The sequence below is a fragment of the Erpetoichthys calabaricus genome, chromosome 7 (assembly GCF_900747795.2).
Source record: "Erpetoichthys calabaricus chromosome 7, fErpCal1.3, whole genome shotgun sequence".
NCBI classification, from domain to species: domain Eukaryota; kingdom Metazoa; phylum Chordata; class Cladistia; order Polypteriformes; family Polypteridae; genus Erpetoichthys; species Erpetoichthys calabaricus.
Window position 1 is genome coordinate 199,146,690 of NC_041400.2, and position 19,074 is coordinate 199,165,763.

The 19,074-nt window shown below is 40.3% G+C and overlaps 1 protein-coding gene across 1 annotated transcript in view; it reads left to right on the forward strand.

The window, feature by feature from the left end:
* Positions 1–19,074, forward strand: part of LOC114655023 (nuclear cap-binding protein subunit 1) — a 52,161-nt gene continuing 33,087 nt past the window's right edge. Inside the window, 5 exon segments of the mRNA XM_028805926.2 lie at positions 1–185; positions 11,493–11,581; positions 16,657–16,757; positions 16,846–17,002; positions 17,568–17,675. Coding sequence (XP_028661759.1) covers positions 152–185; positions 11,493–11,581; positions 16,657–16,757; positions 16,846–17,002; positions 17,568–17,675 — 489 coding nt within the window. The 5' untranslated portion in view covers positions 1–151.

The window sequence follows — 19,074 nt, forward strand, 5'->3', positions numbered from 1 at the left end:
AAGGCTTTGCTTTCAATCCCACCGCCATATTGCGGCGTTTGTGGGAGTGCGCGCTGAGCTGCCTCCGAAGAGGAGCGAGTGAAGTGCAAGAGAAAAGGCGCCTTTCGCTGCGGAGTTCCGTGTGTTGTTGAGCGGCTGCAAGAAGCTGAAAATGTCCCGGCGGAGGCACAGCGACGAGAATGACGGTACGTGTGCTCCATCTAATGCATGCTTGGCGGTTTCTACCTTCGCGTCAGTCAGCTCACCTTGCGCTGCGTGCGGCTTTCCGAAGGAGAAAAGGTTCCACGGTGGTCTCCGCTGCCTGGAAAGGATTTGCTGGGGGAAAGGTTCGGGCTCGTCGTCGCGCGGGGTGCACAATGCAAGTGGGGAGGCGCAGCGCTTCAGTGGCGCTCCTCTTGTGAGGTGAACCGCGGAGGATCCGCACGCGACTCCCGCCTTCTGTCGCTCTAACACGCGGTGAGCCGCGCCGGCGACTGAGGGGACCGAGGGCTGCGCAGACTTGGGAGGGGAGGTTCCCGAATCCCGGGCCCATTCATTTGGGTTGTGTGCGGCGTGCACCGGCACGAGACGCGGCTAGGCATGTGGAGCAGCAGGTCGACGTGCAGACTGCTGACGACTGTATAGCTCCTTTCTGAGGCGGCTTGGACGAGACGGAGAGTCGATTACATCAGAGATGGTCAAAGCACTGGGTTTAAAGCAGGAAAAAAAATCGGATGTATGGCCCCCGGACATTGGGAGCAGCTGGTACTCATCCTCGAGCAGACCGTCGTTGTTTTAGGTTTTCTACGCCATTTACCGGTATGTCCTCTTGGTATACGGAACTTCATGGATTCTTTGAGCAGTCTGTCCACAACCCGCATAACCGATCCCAGGTGTTCACTATTGTTAGGGGATTGTTTGCAATCGGGACGTTCTGGTGAAGTGTTTCGATCGCGTTCAAGAAGTTCACGGTGGGGATTGAGCTGGTCGGCGCCGTTACTTACGGAGACAAAGGAAGCGCACAAACTGGGGATTCTTTGGGTGTCCCAGTGAGTGCCCCTTATTCTGCACAAAGTTGGGACATGCGTTAGCACAGGTGAAGACCCGGGGTGCTCCATCAGACTGCTCAGTGCTGCAGTACACGGCCTTAAATTTACAGCTGAAGTTGTCTGTTGAACATCGGTGGCGAGAAAAGGTTCAGTAACGCCATTATTTCTGCGTTAATTAGCACCTGATGGCGCCTTAATGTTCATCTACATAGTAATAATAAGCGGAGTGGAGTGGTGGCTCTCTGGGCTGGTAACGCAGAGGTTGCGGGGTTTGAATCCTGGCAGTGTCCGAAGTGATCTTACTTAACTCACCATCATTGTTCTTTTATCTGTATTGCACATTTTGTACATTGAATGCCAAATGTACATATTTAAAGATAAAGTGAATACGGTAACCGAGACGTTGCTAAGACCACCACCTGTTTATCTTATAAGTGGCAGCGAGATGGAGTCAGTCCTTTACATTTTAATGGCACCTATGGCCAAGTGCAAATGGGGAAGGGGAAAACAGAAACTCCAGGTAGTAAGTAAACCCCCGGGGGGTCCTAATTCTTTAGTAGTTCAAGATTTCAGGAGGTTTTGTACACCTCGCTTTTCTACATTGGAGCGTGCAGGGCTTAATGTTTTTGGTGTGTCTGGCATGCGCTGCTCAATTACAGCCATTCCTCATTTCAAAACTCAAAAGTTGTCATAAGATTGGTCAAAGTTGTATGCCAGGTCTAGTAAATTGGGAATAAAGGCATACTCTGACCAAAAAGGATTACTTTTTTTATTTGTTATGCTGCATTATTTGTAGTGATGAACAAGAGCAAAGATCACAACGTTCCTGAACACACATTGAACAGCAGCAAACAAACTGTAAATGTCCAAGAGGAAAAATTCTCCTCTAAAATTCCATAATCAATGAAGATGCTCCCGATGTCCCAAACGTGTGTTTTTGCTAAGGTATTGATAAATAAGCCATTTCCAGAAAACCCTCAAGTGCACAACTGTGAAGTGCATTGAATTGAGACTGTGCTTTTGAACAGAACTGTAATAACAGCAGTGTTTATTTCAATTGCACATTTTCATAAAGTGGACATAGCTCAAAGTGCTTTAAGATTTCAAATGAAGAGTTACCGGAAAAGAAAAAATGAAAAATAATTAATAATCATTATCCTCTTCCCTGACGTAGATATGTAACTAGTAGAAAAGTAGAGTTCTTAGGATATGACGATAAGATCAGATGGCCACAGAGGACTGAAAAACACAAACTCCAGGGGTGCGATGGTAGTTAGAAAAAAAATTGTAGGGGTTCAAGACCAAAAGACCTGCCAGCAGTGTTGGGCATTCTGCTTAATGGAAATGTACTTAAGTCGTTCCTTATTGTTTTTTAGGGTTTGCATGTTTGGATTTGATGCAGCGAGTCTTGTGGATAGTCGGTGTATTTGCTTTCACTCACACATCACAGATGGCTGCTCGGTGCTTTAATCAGGTGGTGGGGGAGCAAAAACACCAGCACAGGCAACAAAAAAAAAAAAATCCAAAGACAAGTAGACTTAAGTAATGATTGCACATCCATGAAGAATTGGATAAATCTGTGCCAGTCTGTTAGGAATAGAACTAAAATATAACTACCAAGAAGGCAATTGCAAAAGTGGATTTTTAGGATTTGAGTTTTTTTTTATGCTCTATAGTGCTAGCCTGGTGTATCTCTATTGGTAAAGTATTAGAGATTTTTGGTACATAACATCAAAAAGTCGCCTCAACTTTTCTTTAACGTTTGGCTGTTGTAATAATGAGCAGAGCACCACTAGAAGATGTAAAGTTAGAGCTTGGAGTGTAGGAGGGCAGGCACTCCAAAATATAGCAAGGAACAGATTATTTAAAGCTTTATATACTGTTGTTAGTATTTTAAAGGACACCATTGTAACAACACTAAAACCGGTGGCCTGCTCAGATTTCCTTTTCTTGTTAAGATTCTTACTGCTGCGTTCTGAACTCGCTGCAGCCGATTGACGTCTTTGTTGGGTAGTCCAGTTATAAGTGCGTTGCAGTAATGTAGTTGACTAGAAAATGAAATGATTTCCTAAGCATCTTGCAATGTTATAAGAGACCTAACTTTTTTGCAGTGTTCCGTAAGTGGAAAAATTAATGGTGTTATTTTGTGTTTGTACCGTGTAATTTCCTTGCATTGTCGATCAATTAAATAACAGTTGAAAATAATACGTGCACCATAGTTGATAAACTGTTACAAAATAAGATGAATATATATTCCCAAAATGATTTAATAGAATGAAAGACTTAGACAGGACTGTTTATATGAAAATCAATGCGTAAACATCCATCCATTATCCAACCCGCTATATCCTAACACAGGGTCACGGGGGTCTGCTGGAGCCAATCCCAGCCAACACAGGGTGCAAGGCAGGAAACAAACCCCAGGCAGGGTGCCCGCCCACCGCAGGAGTGTAAACATGTATGCAACTAATTCATTTTTTTTCTGCTTTTGTGATGCCATTTGTAGGGCCCTATTTTCAGTTTTATTTTTCCTTTATGGATTTTTTTTTCTGTAAATAGCAATAGCTACAACCAAACAAACAATAATAAGATGGCACTTTACATTCCTGTTAATGAAACAGCACACTAGCACAACTCAACCTTATTTTGCAGTTCCATTCATCAGGTAGGAGTCCAGATCCTCCATGATGTCCTATGCTGAACTTCACTTTTAGGGCCTAGGATATTTGTGTAGAATTCTGAGGAAAAAAATGAATTTTAATCCATTTTGGAATAAGGCTGTAACATAACAAAATGTGGAAAAAGTGATGCGCTGGGAATACTTTCGAGATGCACTTTACGTCAACCAGATGTGGTACTTAACCTGAACACATTTAAAATTGTTTTCTGATAAACTGGTATATAGATTAAATAACCAATTAATTGAAATTTTGTACAGTGGTTTTTCATGTGAAATTGCATTATAAGAAGAGAAAAATAATTAAAATTATACATCATTGTTAGTTATGGTAAGAAACGCAAAGAATTTCACCTTGATCGGATAACAAGAAATGATATCTTCTCAGGAATCAGCACTATCAAACTTTTTTCATGTTGTCATTATGGGGTGTTGTGTGTAGAATTCTGAGGAAAAAAAATGAATTTTAATCCATTTTGGAATAAGGCTGTAACATAACAAAATGTGGAAAAAGTGATGCGCTGTGAATACTTTTTGGATGCACTGTATGTTGCCCAAAAGTTGTTAGAAAAGTAACATTGTGATATGACACACGTATGCCAAATTTGATTTATCTGGCTCAAAGCTTTCTCAAGCTATCGTGTTTCCACACACACACAAACACACACAGAGACGTAATTGCAAAACGTGTTCAGGATTACACGAAACATGGAGATTCATCAAAATCTCGAGATACGATTTTTTTCACAATTACTTTTTCAGTATTATATGAAAAAGTAAAAATGCAGTCCTAGTAATATGGCTAGTGGTTGAAATGGTTATTTAAGATGGACAGATTTGAAATTGACATTTTCAGTATACAAGTGTTGTGTCTACGTCAGCATCGTCAGATCAATTTATAAATGTTTGTGCATATGAAAACACCAAAAAGTATACATTTTTGTCTATTTGGTCAATTACTGTTTATCAGTCAAGCACACTATGGAGCAAACCTGAAATGCATCAGAGTGCCAGAAGAATGAGGTAAAATCAAAATGGGCTTTTTGTTTGGTTATCCGTGTGCTTTTAAAGGTTACAGATAGGTAAGACTTGTCAAAGCCTTGGAAGATACGGACTGGGAGTCCTGCCAAAATAAATACACAACACCATATTCATGTGTTTCAGGGCTAAGAACCAATTGGTTGATACAAAGAAATTAGAAATTGAGTACCCCTGCAGTAAAGATGAGGTCTCAAAGGGAATTCTCAGAATAAACGGCAGTCAGAGCCTCAGCACTTGACAACTGTACATCTGTATTTTGTAAAAGCTCTCTCTTCACCATCTACACAGCAATGCATGACCACGCATTTTCAACTTTATACAGTTTGGACGTTATTTTCAAAATGCTACCTTTGCAGTGGTCAAAAAACGAGGTTTTAGTGAGAGTGGCAGTCCAAAACCAATAAAAAAAAGTTTTAAAATGAATCCTTGATAATGTAGATGAGATCTGAGAGGGGTGCACACTTAGAGATTAAAAGTGAAAGAGCAGCAAGAGAGAGCCTCATCAGGTGGACCGTATGCCCCATGTTTGTACTTTTCTAAAGTTGTGTGTCAATACGTTGGAGGTCAGTTTAGCAGTGCAGTTTTTAAAACCTGGAGATACTGCAATTGTGGCTTAATGACCCCGGAATTCAGGAAGTCGCACGTCTGCATTTCAAAAGCTTGATCCCCTGCACAGGTTTTCTGGAAGAGCGCCTTAACAATACTTTTGCTAAAGTGAGTGTTTGGGATGTTGTACGTACTGAATATAACATGACGTCCGACATTAGGATTATGTGATGCAAGTCATTTCAATAAGGAGACCAGGGCCAAATGGAGGAAATCGCAATGTGGAAAGTTAGTTTCTCTTCTCTTCTCAAAGCCACAATGGTGACAAAGCTGGCAGAGCAACTACTAAAATAATGCATGGTGAACTTCATTTAAACAAAGGCAGAGTGAATGTTCATGGAGCGGTTGGGACGCTCACACTCTCACTCAGCTGAGGCTCTTTCGGCATATGATGGTTTGGCTTCTTCAGGGGCTTCGTTTATAAAACTGTGAAAATATGAGTATGTCAAAAACAGATTTATAAAATTTGGCATATGTACATTTTTACACAAATCACAATCACCTTGTAAATGTGCCAGTGTGAGTGCACCTGTAATGCTGCCCTAAAACATCCATATATGGAGAATGCTAATCAACTTCATGCATATGCAGTGACAATGCTGCAGAACTTCATTGGCTGGTAGAGGAGCCTCCCACCTGATTCATCCAGACACAGGCCCCTGCATTCAAGTGTCTGGCAGCGCTCCACAACTGGGGCGCGAGGGCATTATAGTGTCTCTTCTCTGTGTTTTGGGAGTCGGGGCAAGGCGTAAAGCATTGGCATCTGAGCGGGTAGCCGCCATTACCCTGGCACATGTAATACATGACATGATTGCTTAGGGGTGGGCGGTATGACCAAAATTCTATATCACGGTATTTTTCTAAATTATCCCGGTTTCACGGTATTCGACGGTATTTTTTTCCCCATGCATGTGTGGATGTTAACCACATTTTCCACTGCAATTACTGGCTAAGCATAACCTATTCCACTGTCAAGAGTATTGTACATTGTACAAAAAAAACCAAAACATTTTAATGTGCACACAAGTATTAATACAGGTTTGCATGTCCCCATAAAGTGATAGTTTTCAAGGGGGTGGCACTAATGAAGAGAAGGAATCACATTGCATGACAGATGCAGTCAAAATATAGAACCTTTTTATTGAACAAATTTTGCAAAAACTTAAACTATAATTTTGACAACATATTTTCAACCATCCAAAGAGGCATTTAGACTTAGTAAAATATCCAGAAGTGCTTGTCAAAAGTTGTTTTGCACTGAACATGTCTTAGAAAAGGAATAAATAGTAAATATTTTTTGTAAACCAACTACACTTTGTTAACATTAACAATCTCTGTCCACTGACACGTTAAAGTGATTTTTTAAATAACTTTATCATTAAACTGCATAATATTTAAACTAATAATAACAATAAAATAAATAATAGTGCAACTATCAGTAATAATACTATTACTTCAAGGCTTCAAGCCCAGGTACATTACACAGTATTCACCAAATTAAAATAAAACAAGTGCAACTTGGTGATGACATCTTTACCAACTGAACTATCATTTAGGCAAACTGCATTAATATGGACCTTGCTTCAAGCTAAGCTATATGCACAAATAATAAAACTGCAACTTGCATTTTTAATGCTATTTGTGGTATAGCCCTACGGAATCGTATTAGGGCCACAGTGAAGAAAAGAAAAAAACGGACACGGAAGAAAAAAACAAACTATATGTCGAGAATAAAATCAACATTTCCACTTTATTCTCATAGTTTACTTCATAATTAAAGTAGAATGTCGTAAAGTAAACTTCTTCCTAAAATCAACGTTTAATTTACTAGATTTTGTCAAACCCCGGCATAAATTAATGCAGCACATTAAATGCTTTGTGTTAAGTGTTCCCCGACCCAGTTGTTAATCACTACACTTCTTAAACTGACTTCCTCCGCACTAAGAGGAGACGGCGATCACCGTACAGAATCCATTTACTTCATGATATTCCTGTTTTCTGAAAATTTAGAATACTAAGATAAATACTTGATATCATTTTCATGATGAAATCCATTAAAGCAGGTATTAAACATGTACGGTAGTGAGGCGGTAGTGCTGCTCCCTCCCAGTAAGGGATCCCCAGGTGTATGTTCAGTGTAGAGAATTTTATGGCAGGTGTGACGAGGCTCCAAAAAAATGGATGTATGAATGGGTATCGCACAGGTTTAACTTAAATATTGTGTAAATGTTGGGTTTGTGATCTGGTGGTCGGAGACACGAACACAGAATTCAATGCATATTCTTCTGAGTGGGCTTTCTTTATTGCATGCATGCTGTCTCTATCTGATGTACCAAAACCCCAGTTCCTATCCTTCCTTTTTCTTTCTCAACATAACCAATCAACACATGATAAACGTCTTTGTGAAATTGAAACTAGTTATAAACTTAGCCCACGGAGTGTTCAGAACTTCAGAAATGTCTTTGTTATACATGTTTAATTATGCCATCCATTCAGCGTTGTGCCCATCCCTGAACGAGTCGCCAGCACATCGCAGGATGAATACAAGCAAAACATACACTAGCTGGGTCAATATAGCAAAACAAAACCCCACATCCTACATGACTTTGAAAGGAAACTGAAGCATGCCGAGTAAACCCACCAGAAAAACATGCAAATGCAAGTCAGGGTACACCCGAGACACCCTTGCTGCAAGGCAGCAGTGCAACCTCCATGCCGCCGTGCCCCCACATGATTAATACATGCTTTAATGCATTTCACTATGAAAATTATATCAAGTATTTATCTTAGCATTCTAAATGTTCAGAGAGCAGGAATATCATGAAGTGAATGTATTCTGTGCGGCGATCGCTGCCGGCACCTCCTCTTCGTGCAAGAGGAAGGCAGTTTAAGAAACTCGGGGAACACTTAACACAAAGCATTTAATGTGCTATATAACTTATGACGGGGTTTGAGAAAATCTAGTAAATTAAATATTCATTTTACGATGAAGTTTAGTTTACGATGTTCTACTTTAATGACAAATTACGAGAATAAAGTCAACATGTCAACTTTTTTCTTGTCATAAGCGTCAAGATTAAAGTGGAAATATCGAGAATAAAGTCAACATGTTGTCACACTATTAAACAGTACCCAGGTACATTACTGTATTGAAAACAAATAAAACAAGTACAACTTGGCTTGCAGTATTATCCAGTACAGTGATCCCTCGCTATATCGTGCTTCGCCTTTCACGGCTTCACTCTATCGCGGATTTTATATGTAAGCATATTTAAATATATATCGCGGATTTTTTGCTGGTTCGCGGATTTCTGAGGACAATGGGTCTTTTAATTTCTGGTACATGCTTCCTCAGTTGGTTTGCCCAGTTGATTTCATACAAGGGACGCTATTGGCAGATGGCTGAGAAGCTACCCAACTTACTTTTGTCTCTCTCTCTCTCTCTCTCTCTCTCTCTCTCTCTCTCTCTCTCTCTCTCTCTCTCTCTCTCTCTCTCTCTCTCTCTCTCTCTCTCACGCTGACTTTCTCTGATCCTGACGTAGGGGGTGTGAGCAGGGGGGCTGTTTGCACACCTAGACGCTACGGACGCTCGTCTGAAAATGCTGAAAGATTATCTTCACGTTGCTGCCTTCTGTGTGCAGCTGCTTCCTGAAGCGACATGCTGCACGGTGCTTCGCATATTTAAAAGCTCAAAGGGCACGTATTGATTTTTCACTGTTTGTTTCTCTCTCTCTCTCTCTCTCTCTCTCTCTCTCTCTCTCTCCCCCTCCCTGCTCCTGACGGAGGGGGTGTGAGCTGACGCCTTCAACAGCTTTGTACCGGTGGTGCTTCACATACTTAAAAGCCAAACAGCCCTATTGATTTGTTTGGTTTTCTCTCACTTTCTGACATTCAGTGCTCCTGATGCGCACTCCTTTGAAGAGATATGTTTGCATTCTTTTAATTGTGAGACAGAACTGTCATCTCTGTCTTGTCATGGAGCACAGTTTAAACTTTTGAAAAAGAGACAAATGTTTGTTTGCAGTGTTTGAATAACGTTCCTGTCTCTTTACAACCTCCTGTGTTTCTGCGCAAATCTGTGACCCAAGCATGACAATATAAAAATAACCATATAAACATATGGTTTCTACTTCGCGGATTTTCTTATTTCGCGGGTGGCTCTGGAACGCAACCCCCGCGATGGAGGAGGGATTACTGTAGTATAGAAACAGTATTTACACATTTGAACATAATGGTCCACATCCGACCTTTTAAAACCTAAGTATTTCCAGGCAACGGACATGACTCCTTTTTTTTGGCAAAAGTTCTTCTGTGTCATCATGTTCAACTTTATTGTCAGCTTCAGTTTCGGAATGTTCTCTGTCCATTTTCACCGTGTAATACCTACACTACCACTACCTATTTAGTGGTGTAGCAGTGAAAAAGACCCCCCCGTGCAACAAATCTGTGTTTAGCGGTGTAGCAGTGAAAAAGGTCCCCACTTGAACAGTTTCCCGCTGCGCCACATTCCGAACGTCGTTTAGGCAATTTTAAACCGGTGTTGCGGTATAAGAAAAATCCATATCATAAAAAAAATAAACGGTTTTCGGTATGAACCGGTATACCGCCCAGCACTATGATTGCTGCTAACATGAATAATACGGAGCATATGAAAAACTGAGGGTTCTGCCAGTTAACCTTACCAACAAGCCAGCCACCACATACAGCATCATCATGTCTGTGGTGGCCAGTTTGCCTCAAAATAAATGAATCATGGGTTGACACAGGCCACTAAACCATGCCATCTGTCGATCTTCTCTTGGTATCACAGATGACTTGTATGTAATGAATCTGCTCATGGTTAACAAAGGCAGCTTCATTCTCACGAGATGCTCTTATTGCGGTATGATTTCAGTGAAGTGCTCAGATTATGTTAGGACAACCAGACACTGCTGCAAATTGACTTTTTATGTTTGTGCACCCACACCATACAAAAACTGAATGTAGCGCCTCATGAGTCAGTTAATGGCTTTCAGTGAAGCATGGCTGAGATATTCCTGACCTGCTGGGCTGTTCTCTGATAAGTGACAACAGGTAGCTGATGACAAACCATAAACGTTCTTTAGTTCTAATATGCAGCATTGGCTCTTTTGAAGTAGAACTAAAATAATGTTGGTACATCATAGTTATCATTTTTGAAGTGTAAAATGTTTATCATGCCAATGCACATTTTAATAACAGCTCAGTGATTATGAATTACTATGCATGTGAGCCATCATTAGCTCATTTGGTTAAATTTCTCTGCTTGATCGAGGGTGTCGCCATTTTCCAGTTTCTCTGAAATGTTGTGTATGTATGGGTCAGAGCTGCTGTGTATATACGTATGTACGTTCTCCCATCTGGTGTTCTTCTAAGAAGTCCTGATGTTTGTGTGGGAAGTTGTGTACGCACGTCTCGAGACTCTTTGTGCGTATGCGGTCTTTGTAAATGATGCCCCTTGTGTGGTTAGAGAATACCGAATAGTCTGGAAAGTTACTGAAGACCGGAATAAAGGACTTCCACTTGTTCCAGCTTCTCAAATGCCACAGGGTGGTAACCTGTTAGAATTGCCAAAGATATTGTTTCAATAAACTGATCTAACTAGGAGCTTCACTGCCCCATTCTGAAAAATCTCAGATGATAGAGGACCACCTTGTTGTTACTCCTGCCAGAGGCCAGCAAATGCTTCCTTACAGATTCATATAGCAGAAGAGTGAAAACAAAAGGCAATCGGAACATAATTAAAAAGCAAAGCAAGTAGTGTAATGTAGGGATAGTCAAAGTACAGATAAAATATATGGTGTGTAAAAACAAGACTTCATAAGCAAGCTGTTTATATATGCGCTCTAAACACGCAGACCACAGTGACGCAGTAAATGTCATTTATCTTCAGGTTGTGCCAGGAATCTCCAATATCCATGAAAATATTAGATTGAAAGTTTTCTTAGGCATCACTACAACAACTTGGGGTTAGTAACCGATGCACAAAGTAATTTTTGGATGGGATATCCCATTAAGGATGGTCTATAAATTAGTATTTCAGATTCTAGCAAAAGATTGTGATGTTTAACATCTGAATCATTCACTGAACTCCTCTTTTCTTTCCTCTCTTTTGATCTCAGGAGGTCAGCCTCACAAAAAACGAAGGGCATCAGAATCCATTGAAATTGAAGATCGATTGGAGTCCCTTATCTGCAGAGTTGGAGAAAAGGTATTCTTCTGATAGGAATTACGAATTCTGGACAGCTGTTTATTTCGATAAAGTGAAATTAAATGTACTTTTTTTTTTTTTTTGGCACAGTATTATAATGCAAAGCAAAATATTTGTCTGTAGTAAATGGTTAGGGTACGCCATTCTTTGTCCTTTGCTAACTGCACCAAGTGCCTATATGATGCTTTGAATTTTTGTTGAACTTTTTGGTAGCCCTTAGTGTATTACACACCTTTTAATATGGGCTTGAAACTTGCAGGACCACTCTGCTTAGATGAAGCTCATCTACTGTAGCATGATCTTGTAGTTGGGGGTCATTACTAGAAGTGTAAAGCCAGCTGCACTTGGTCACATATATTGGTTTAATTTAATTGGTACGGGAACTCAAATTGGTTTAATGCCATGTCTGCCTGTTCCTGTAATCTTTGTTTATGTTTTTTGTTTGTTTGTTTTTTGGGTTCTTGTTAAGAAGAGGAATGTACATATAGGTACAATCGTAACTGAACTTTTAGGAGTTGTACTGCAGTTTAGAGGTAGACCACAAGACAATTCTAAGGAATAGTAGAGCAGGCAAAGCAAAATGTGTACTACAGTAATCCCTCGCTACTTTGCGGTTCACTTTTCACGGATTCACGACTTTGTGGGTTTTTAAATACAAGTGATTGCCCGCCTATCGCGGAAGTTATGTTCCATACCCATCAGCAACAGGAGAAAATTCGCGATATAGAAAGACCATATAAATAAACATTTTTATAGTTTAAGCCTTAAAATACCCATCCCACATGCTTTAAACACATGTAAACTTATAAAACACACTTTGTTAACACATATGATATGTGGATGTCGGGCTAAGGATATGAGTAACATCTCACTATTATAAAACATTTTAACTTCACACAAGACAGTGAGACAGGAAAATAGGTGCTGTACAGACTTTTAAATTATTGACACGCAGAGCGACAAGCAGCACAAAGTCCACTTCTCCTTAGCGTTCATTCAGCTCCCCACTCCCTTGACAATGCGAAGTGGCAGGAGCGTACTTCGCCTCCAGGGAGCTGGGTTTGAGCTAACGTGCGTTCAGCCCTCACACACCCCCACTCCTCCTCCTCCTCCTTCCGAACGTGCAGAGCGACAAGCAGGCATTTTGGCAGAAGCAGCACAAAGTCCATTTCTGCTCAGCGTGAGTTCAGCTGCCCCCCTTCACAAAGCGAGTGCAGACACATCGACGTCTGATCGCTGCGTGCAGTGTGCAGTGTTGGTCTGCGGTGTTCACGAATGTAGAAAGTGTTTAAGAGCATAGGAAGTGTTTATAAGAGTGTGGGGAAGGTTAACAAGAGAGTGACAAAGGTTTATAAGAGTGTGGGAAGGGTTTATAAAGCCTTAAAATATGTATAAATAATAAATATAGGTCGCTACTTCGCGGATTTTCACCTATCGCGGGGGGCTCTGGAACTTAACACCCACGATAGGTGATGGATGACTGTACTGGCATCAGCTGTTAAGTTCATACAGATCTTTATTAATCATAAAATGAAATCAGCCAGTTATTGGCTGTTCAATTGCAACTCTTGACTCTGAAGCATAGAGACTGCAGCAGTCTGACAATGAATAATATGTCATGGGAGCTTTGCTTTAAATTGCACTAATTTCACACGACAGTCCAGTGGAATAGCAGTCCAGCCAACAGCAAATGTGAGACTTGGTGTAAGATTTATCTGTGGAAGCAATGAATGAGTTTAGTTACAATTTTGTCAAATTATCATAGTCCTGTTGCTGTGTGTTCCACATTTAGCAGTTAGAAACATGAAATGAATAGTCTAGTTCTTTGTTTGTTTGTTTGTTTGTTTGTGTGTGTGTATATATTTAAAAAAGAGGTTTGTCTGGAAAGCGTCCAGCCATGTAATATGAAAAAATGAAGCATTTATTGAAGAAGATACAAATATAATACATAGGAGAATGACACCTCAGTCCCCTTCAAAGTAGGCACCTTAGGACCTCACACAGTTCTCCCAGCGTCTCATTATTCAAACCAAGTCTTTTGTTGGAGTCGCCATCAGCTGCCTCATCGTATTTTTCTGAATCTCATCAACAATCTGAAATCTCTTACCTTTCAAAGGTGATTTTTATTTTGGGAAAAGCCAGAAGTCGCAGGGTGCCATATCTGAGCTGTAGGGCTGAGTTTGAAGGGTTTGTGCTATACTTTCATTTGCACTGCACTCAATGCTTTGTCCCCAAAAACCTTCTGAATCATCCAAATAGTTTTCTGCAGATGAATGTTCAAACTTAATGCAAAATTTGATGCAGATTCATTGTTCTTCTTACTCAGTCATTTTGAATGCGATGGCCACACAGTACATGTGCTCACTCAACAGGGTCTAGCAGCCCCACTGACTAGTCCAGTGAAGTCGTCATTGTTCATTCATGCACCATCCAGTCCGTTCTCCTTGGTTGCCAGGTTACATCGATGCCATGCAAACTGTCCTCTATATATTAACAGTGGCTGGACTTTTTCTGGACAGACCGTGTATGTATGTACAGTGGAACCTCGGGTCACGACCGTAATTTGTTCCAAAACTCTGGTTGCAACCCGATTTGGTCGTGACCCGAAGTAATTTCCCCCATAGGATTGTATGTAAATGCAATTAATCCGTTCCGGACTGTTCAAACTGTATGTAAATATATATATGATTTTTAAGCACACAGATAGTTAATGTATATATATAAAATTCTTTTTGCATTTGAAACGGAAATTAGGTATGACCACGCTATATGGAAATTACATATGACCACAGAACATATTATAATACAGGAACTAATCAGTTCGTTTGTGGACGCCATTTTCACATCGTCTTTGTGAATTGTTATTTGTGTGAGAGTTATTTTACTGATATTGAAAAGAAGTAAACACAAACATGCTGATCTATCCCATAGAAGTGCGCCCCGTGTCGCCCTCTCCCAGCCCTCCTCTCTGGACTACAGCGCTGAGCTGTCCGTCGCAAGGCGTGTTCTGACAAAGAAGTTTTATTTATTCGTCCACATGACTGTCGCGGAAACTGCCACATTGTAACTTTTTTTAGTTGGCAGTACTTGATAGTAGAAGAGATGAGGAAAACCGCTTTGCATCTTTGTACTTTTTAACTGCGGCGAGCTGTAAACAATGTGCGTGAGAACAAAGTGGGTGCTGGGAGGTGCGGAATGTCGGGCTGCTTCACTGTGTCGAGAGCTTCGCAGTTTCAGGCAGTGTCCTCTCTTCTTGCACTGTTTGTGACACTTCAAGTGCCCCGTCGGCTCCTGGGAGAGTGGAAATCTTTGTGAGTGAGTGTAATCGGCGCCATCAAAGCAGGACTCTGTTTGTAAATTACCCTGCACTACTACTTACTGTCCCTTAAGGTGAATTCAGGTCACTAAAACCCCACCACATTCAAGGTTCCTTTTGTGATGAATTATTTTAAGAAGTAAATCACAGGCACGTAGTGCAAGGTTGTCAGGCAGAAATTAAGACAATCACATAGATAATGTAATTTCTATACCACAGCGGTCGTGTAGCGCCTTTCACAAGGGATCTACTACCGAGAGATAATCCAAATACATTTTACTTGCTGTTAGTACTACTTACCTGTTGTGTTATAACGCCTTTAAAATGTAATTTACCCCAAACCACTCCAGTAGTGCTCAATATATCTTTACTTCATAAATCTTAATGTTTTACTGTTTAATAACTTATAGACTACATTTCATTTTTTTCCCCTTGCACTCAGTGAGCGAAGCCACTGGGTAATCAACTAGTTATACCATAGAATGCAGAGTGTAATAATAAACTAAATGTAAAAGCATTGAATAACACTGAGAAAACCTTGAACAGAGAAAACTAACGTTGCAAGAGTTCACGCTACAGCCTTATGAACCACTCGCTGTAAACACTTTTTTTATGAGTTTTAAGCACAGGGAAAAAAATGGAAATTTGAAAAATCCTTAATTTATACAAAAACTAACCATAAACAACCAAGAAAACTAACCTTGCATGAGTTGAGTTCTGGCATGAAGGAAGTGAGGAGGTACTGGCTGGAGAGGAGGTTACAGTTTTGAGGGAGAGTCCCTCTGCATGGTGCACGTCTGACCGAGAACAATGTACTGCACAGGGAAAGACTGAACACGTGCGGAAATCATCGGCACGTACGAACCGGAAGGGAAACTGGATGTTCATTACCCGAGTGTGTGGTCGTGAACAGATGCAAAAGTTTGACAAACTTTTTGGTCGTAACCCGATTTGTACGTGTTTTGAGACATTCGTGACCTGAGGTTCCACTGTATGTATGTATGTATGTATGTATGTATGTATGTATGTATGTATGTATGTAATATACACTCTGTATACACACAGAGTATAATATATACTTTTTGTCTGTCTTTCTCTCGTGTGTGTGTGTGTATATATATATACTACAGTATACATCTCCATCTGTCTGTATTCTTACCAGCTCATCATGTTCAGGGTCACAGTAAGTCACATGGGGTACAAGTCAGGATTCAACCTTGGACAAGACATTGGCCACACATTCACTTTCATACTCCTCCTAGATCTGAATTATAGATTTAAAGGTAACTTAACACAGTCTGATTTCTGGGAAAGACTTCAGTCACAGTGTGAATGTGCACAATCCACACTGACAGTGCCTGGGATGGGATTGAGACCCAAGTATTCTGTGAGAACACTGGTAATGCACCATCATTCACATATTGATGAGTTAACGGCATGAAACAGACTGAATGTCAGAGTTTAGCTTGTGACTTAGTTATTAATTGTACATGGGACTACCAAAACATGCAGATATAAAATCATTTTTTCTTTGACTGAAATAAACTAGCAGTAGAGAGTCAGCAGTTGTTGTTAATGGAAGAAGTGCTGAACACCACATTGAGTAAGAAAAGTTCATTGATGTTTAGCATACTGTTGTTCTCCTAATGACTGATTCAAATTGTGCTTTTCCTTGTCAATAATTAATGTCCAAACATCCTCTGTGTATTTTTGAAAAATTTTTGGTTTTGTTTCTAAATTTTATCTCTCTCTCACACAGAGTACCTCATCACTGGAAAGTAATTTAGAAGGCTTGGCTGGAGTTCTGGAGGCTGATCTACCAAACTACAAAAACAAAATTCTTAGGATCTTGTGTGCTGTGTAAGCTCTCTTTGCTTGTGTGCCTTTTTTGGGCCCACTCTGTGGCGTAGAAGATCATTCTAACATAGGACTTTTTTCTTTGGTTCAGGGCCCGCTTGCTTCCAGAGAAACTAACTGTCTATACAACACTGGTTGGCCTCCTGAATGCCAGGAATTATAATTTCGGAGGAGAATTTGTTGAAGCAATGGTCCGGCAGTTAAAGGAGACAATAAAATCAAATTCATTTTATGAAGCTGTCTATGTGGTATGTGTATGTTTTTGGCATTTTCTACAACCTTTTCTTTATGAAGCAGCTTATTTTTTCCAAAATGTGGTGGTGACAATGGTCCCAGAATACCAGGATGCAAAGCCTGCTGTTTACTGAAAAGGTCAGAGCCACTCTTATTTATTCATGAGGTGTCTGCTCAGTCTTAAGATATAACACTGCCCTTTTTATTTTTGTATGGATTGGTTAAATTCCTATGAACAGGCTGGTCTTCCATATTATCAGCGCCCTGTAAGTAAGTGCTAGCATATTTTGTAATTGAGAGTTATGAAATATACAATTCTACAACAAGATGTACCGTATCTTTAATGAAAGATCCTCTGGGTGTCTGCCTCATGGTTTTAGCGTTTGGTTTTTGTTTTGTTGCATTAGATAATTTTTCCCTAACGCAGCTGAGTCGAGTTTGTTCAAGTAATCCTTCTGAGCTGTGATAGTCAATGAAAAACTGGCCTGTTAAATGTGTGCATCATCCCTTTTCTTTTTGAGTGCATATGAAGATGAGTCATAGAAGGCCCTTAACGTTTCTGAATCTCCATCTTTACAGGTTCGATTTCTGTCTGACTTGGTGAACTGTCATGTGATTGCTGCTCCTTCGATGGTTGCAATGTTTGAAAATTTTGTTAGTGTCATCCAGGAGGAGGATGCACCCCAGGTATTGGCTTTTCAAAGTTAATTTGTTTTTTTTTTTTTTTTTTTTTGCTAGCTTGAATTATCTTTGTTTTTTTTTGTCTTTCTCCTCTTGTGTGGAAAATATCAGTTGGTCTTAAAAATGTTAATGTTCTCTGTAACTTTTATAAATATAAATGTGGTTCTGGTTTGCATGGGGTTTAGCTACTTACTGCAGCTTTCTGCCCTTGTGCCTGCTGTGTGTCTGTTACTGTGTTGTATAATTCAGGCAGTGTTCATGTCAGGGGTAAGTGATAGAAAAAAAGGAGCTTCATGGAGACTCCAGAAAACTCCAGATAATTCTTTGGCTGATTGGTGTTGAGTCGCACCTTAAATAACCTCGTGGTTTATCAAAAACCTGTTGTAGGCTTCTTTGTATACACCACCTTAATACCCAAAGCCTCATGTATAAAACCTTACTTAGCATCCATACTAAAAAGGCAAAAACACAAAAAAGTGGATTTATAAAACCATATGTATGCCGTGTGCCATGCAACGTTCTTTTGTAAATGACAAGTTAGCTATGCACTTGCGCATGCACTCTTAGCCTCTCCCTGTCGCCTCCCATCACTTACAATACAACTTCTGTTTGTACAGCAGTCTTCACTGAGTGCAGGCACAGAGCACTGTGTAGAATTGTCAGTTAATATTAGAGTACACATTATGCAAACTACTAAATATAGAACAGGTTTGCCCATAAATGCAGATTTGTTAAAGCTCACAACAAGGTAGAACTGATTAAACATAAACGTACACCAACAATGTGTGTCCATTAATGAATCGATGAATTCTGCCCAGTTGACAGGTGGGTATTAAAATTGTACAAGAGACTGTAAATAATAGTCACAGTTCTGGAGACCTCTGCCAACTGGCTGCCTATCTGCTCCTTGGTTTTCTATAATGGAGTTTGTGCTGGCTCTCAAATCTGATGAAAGAATCTTTCCATCTAATGATTCCAATACTACTTTATCCAAGTTGACTCTTCCAGCAGCCTTGCAGTAGAGCACTGGCAGCAAGTACCACAACATGATACCAAGAAATCGAGTAGAGGAAGGGCATTAAAGGTTTTAAAAATGTTGATACTTCTGTTTCTGTACAATTGACATAGAAATGCAGTTTGCACAGCTAATCAGCAGGTCTAGTCAGGGTGTGCTATAGCCACGAGTGTTCAGCCTGATTTAAAAAGCGGAGATGGAGAGACATCTCTTACATTAGCAGGCATCTCAGTCCACAGTTTCGGCGCTTGACCTCCCACTGTTATTTTATTAATCCTTGGAATCTTGAATAGGCCGGGACCTTGAAATCTCCGAATACATTCTGGTTAGTAAGTAACGATAAGCTCAGATAAGTTCACAGAGCCTTTAACTTAGAAGTTTTTTTTTTTT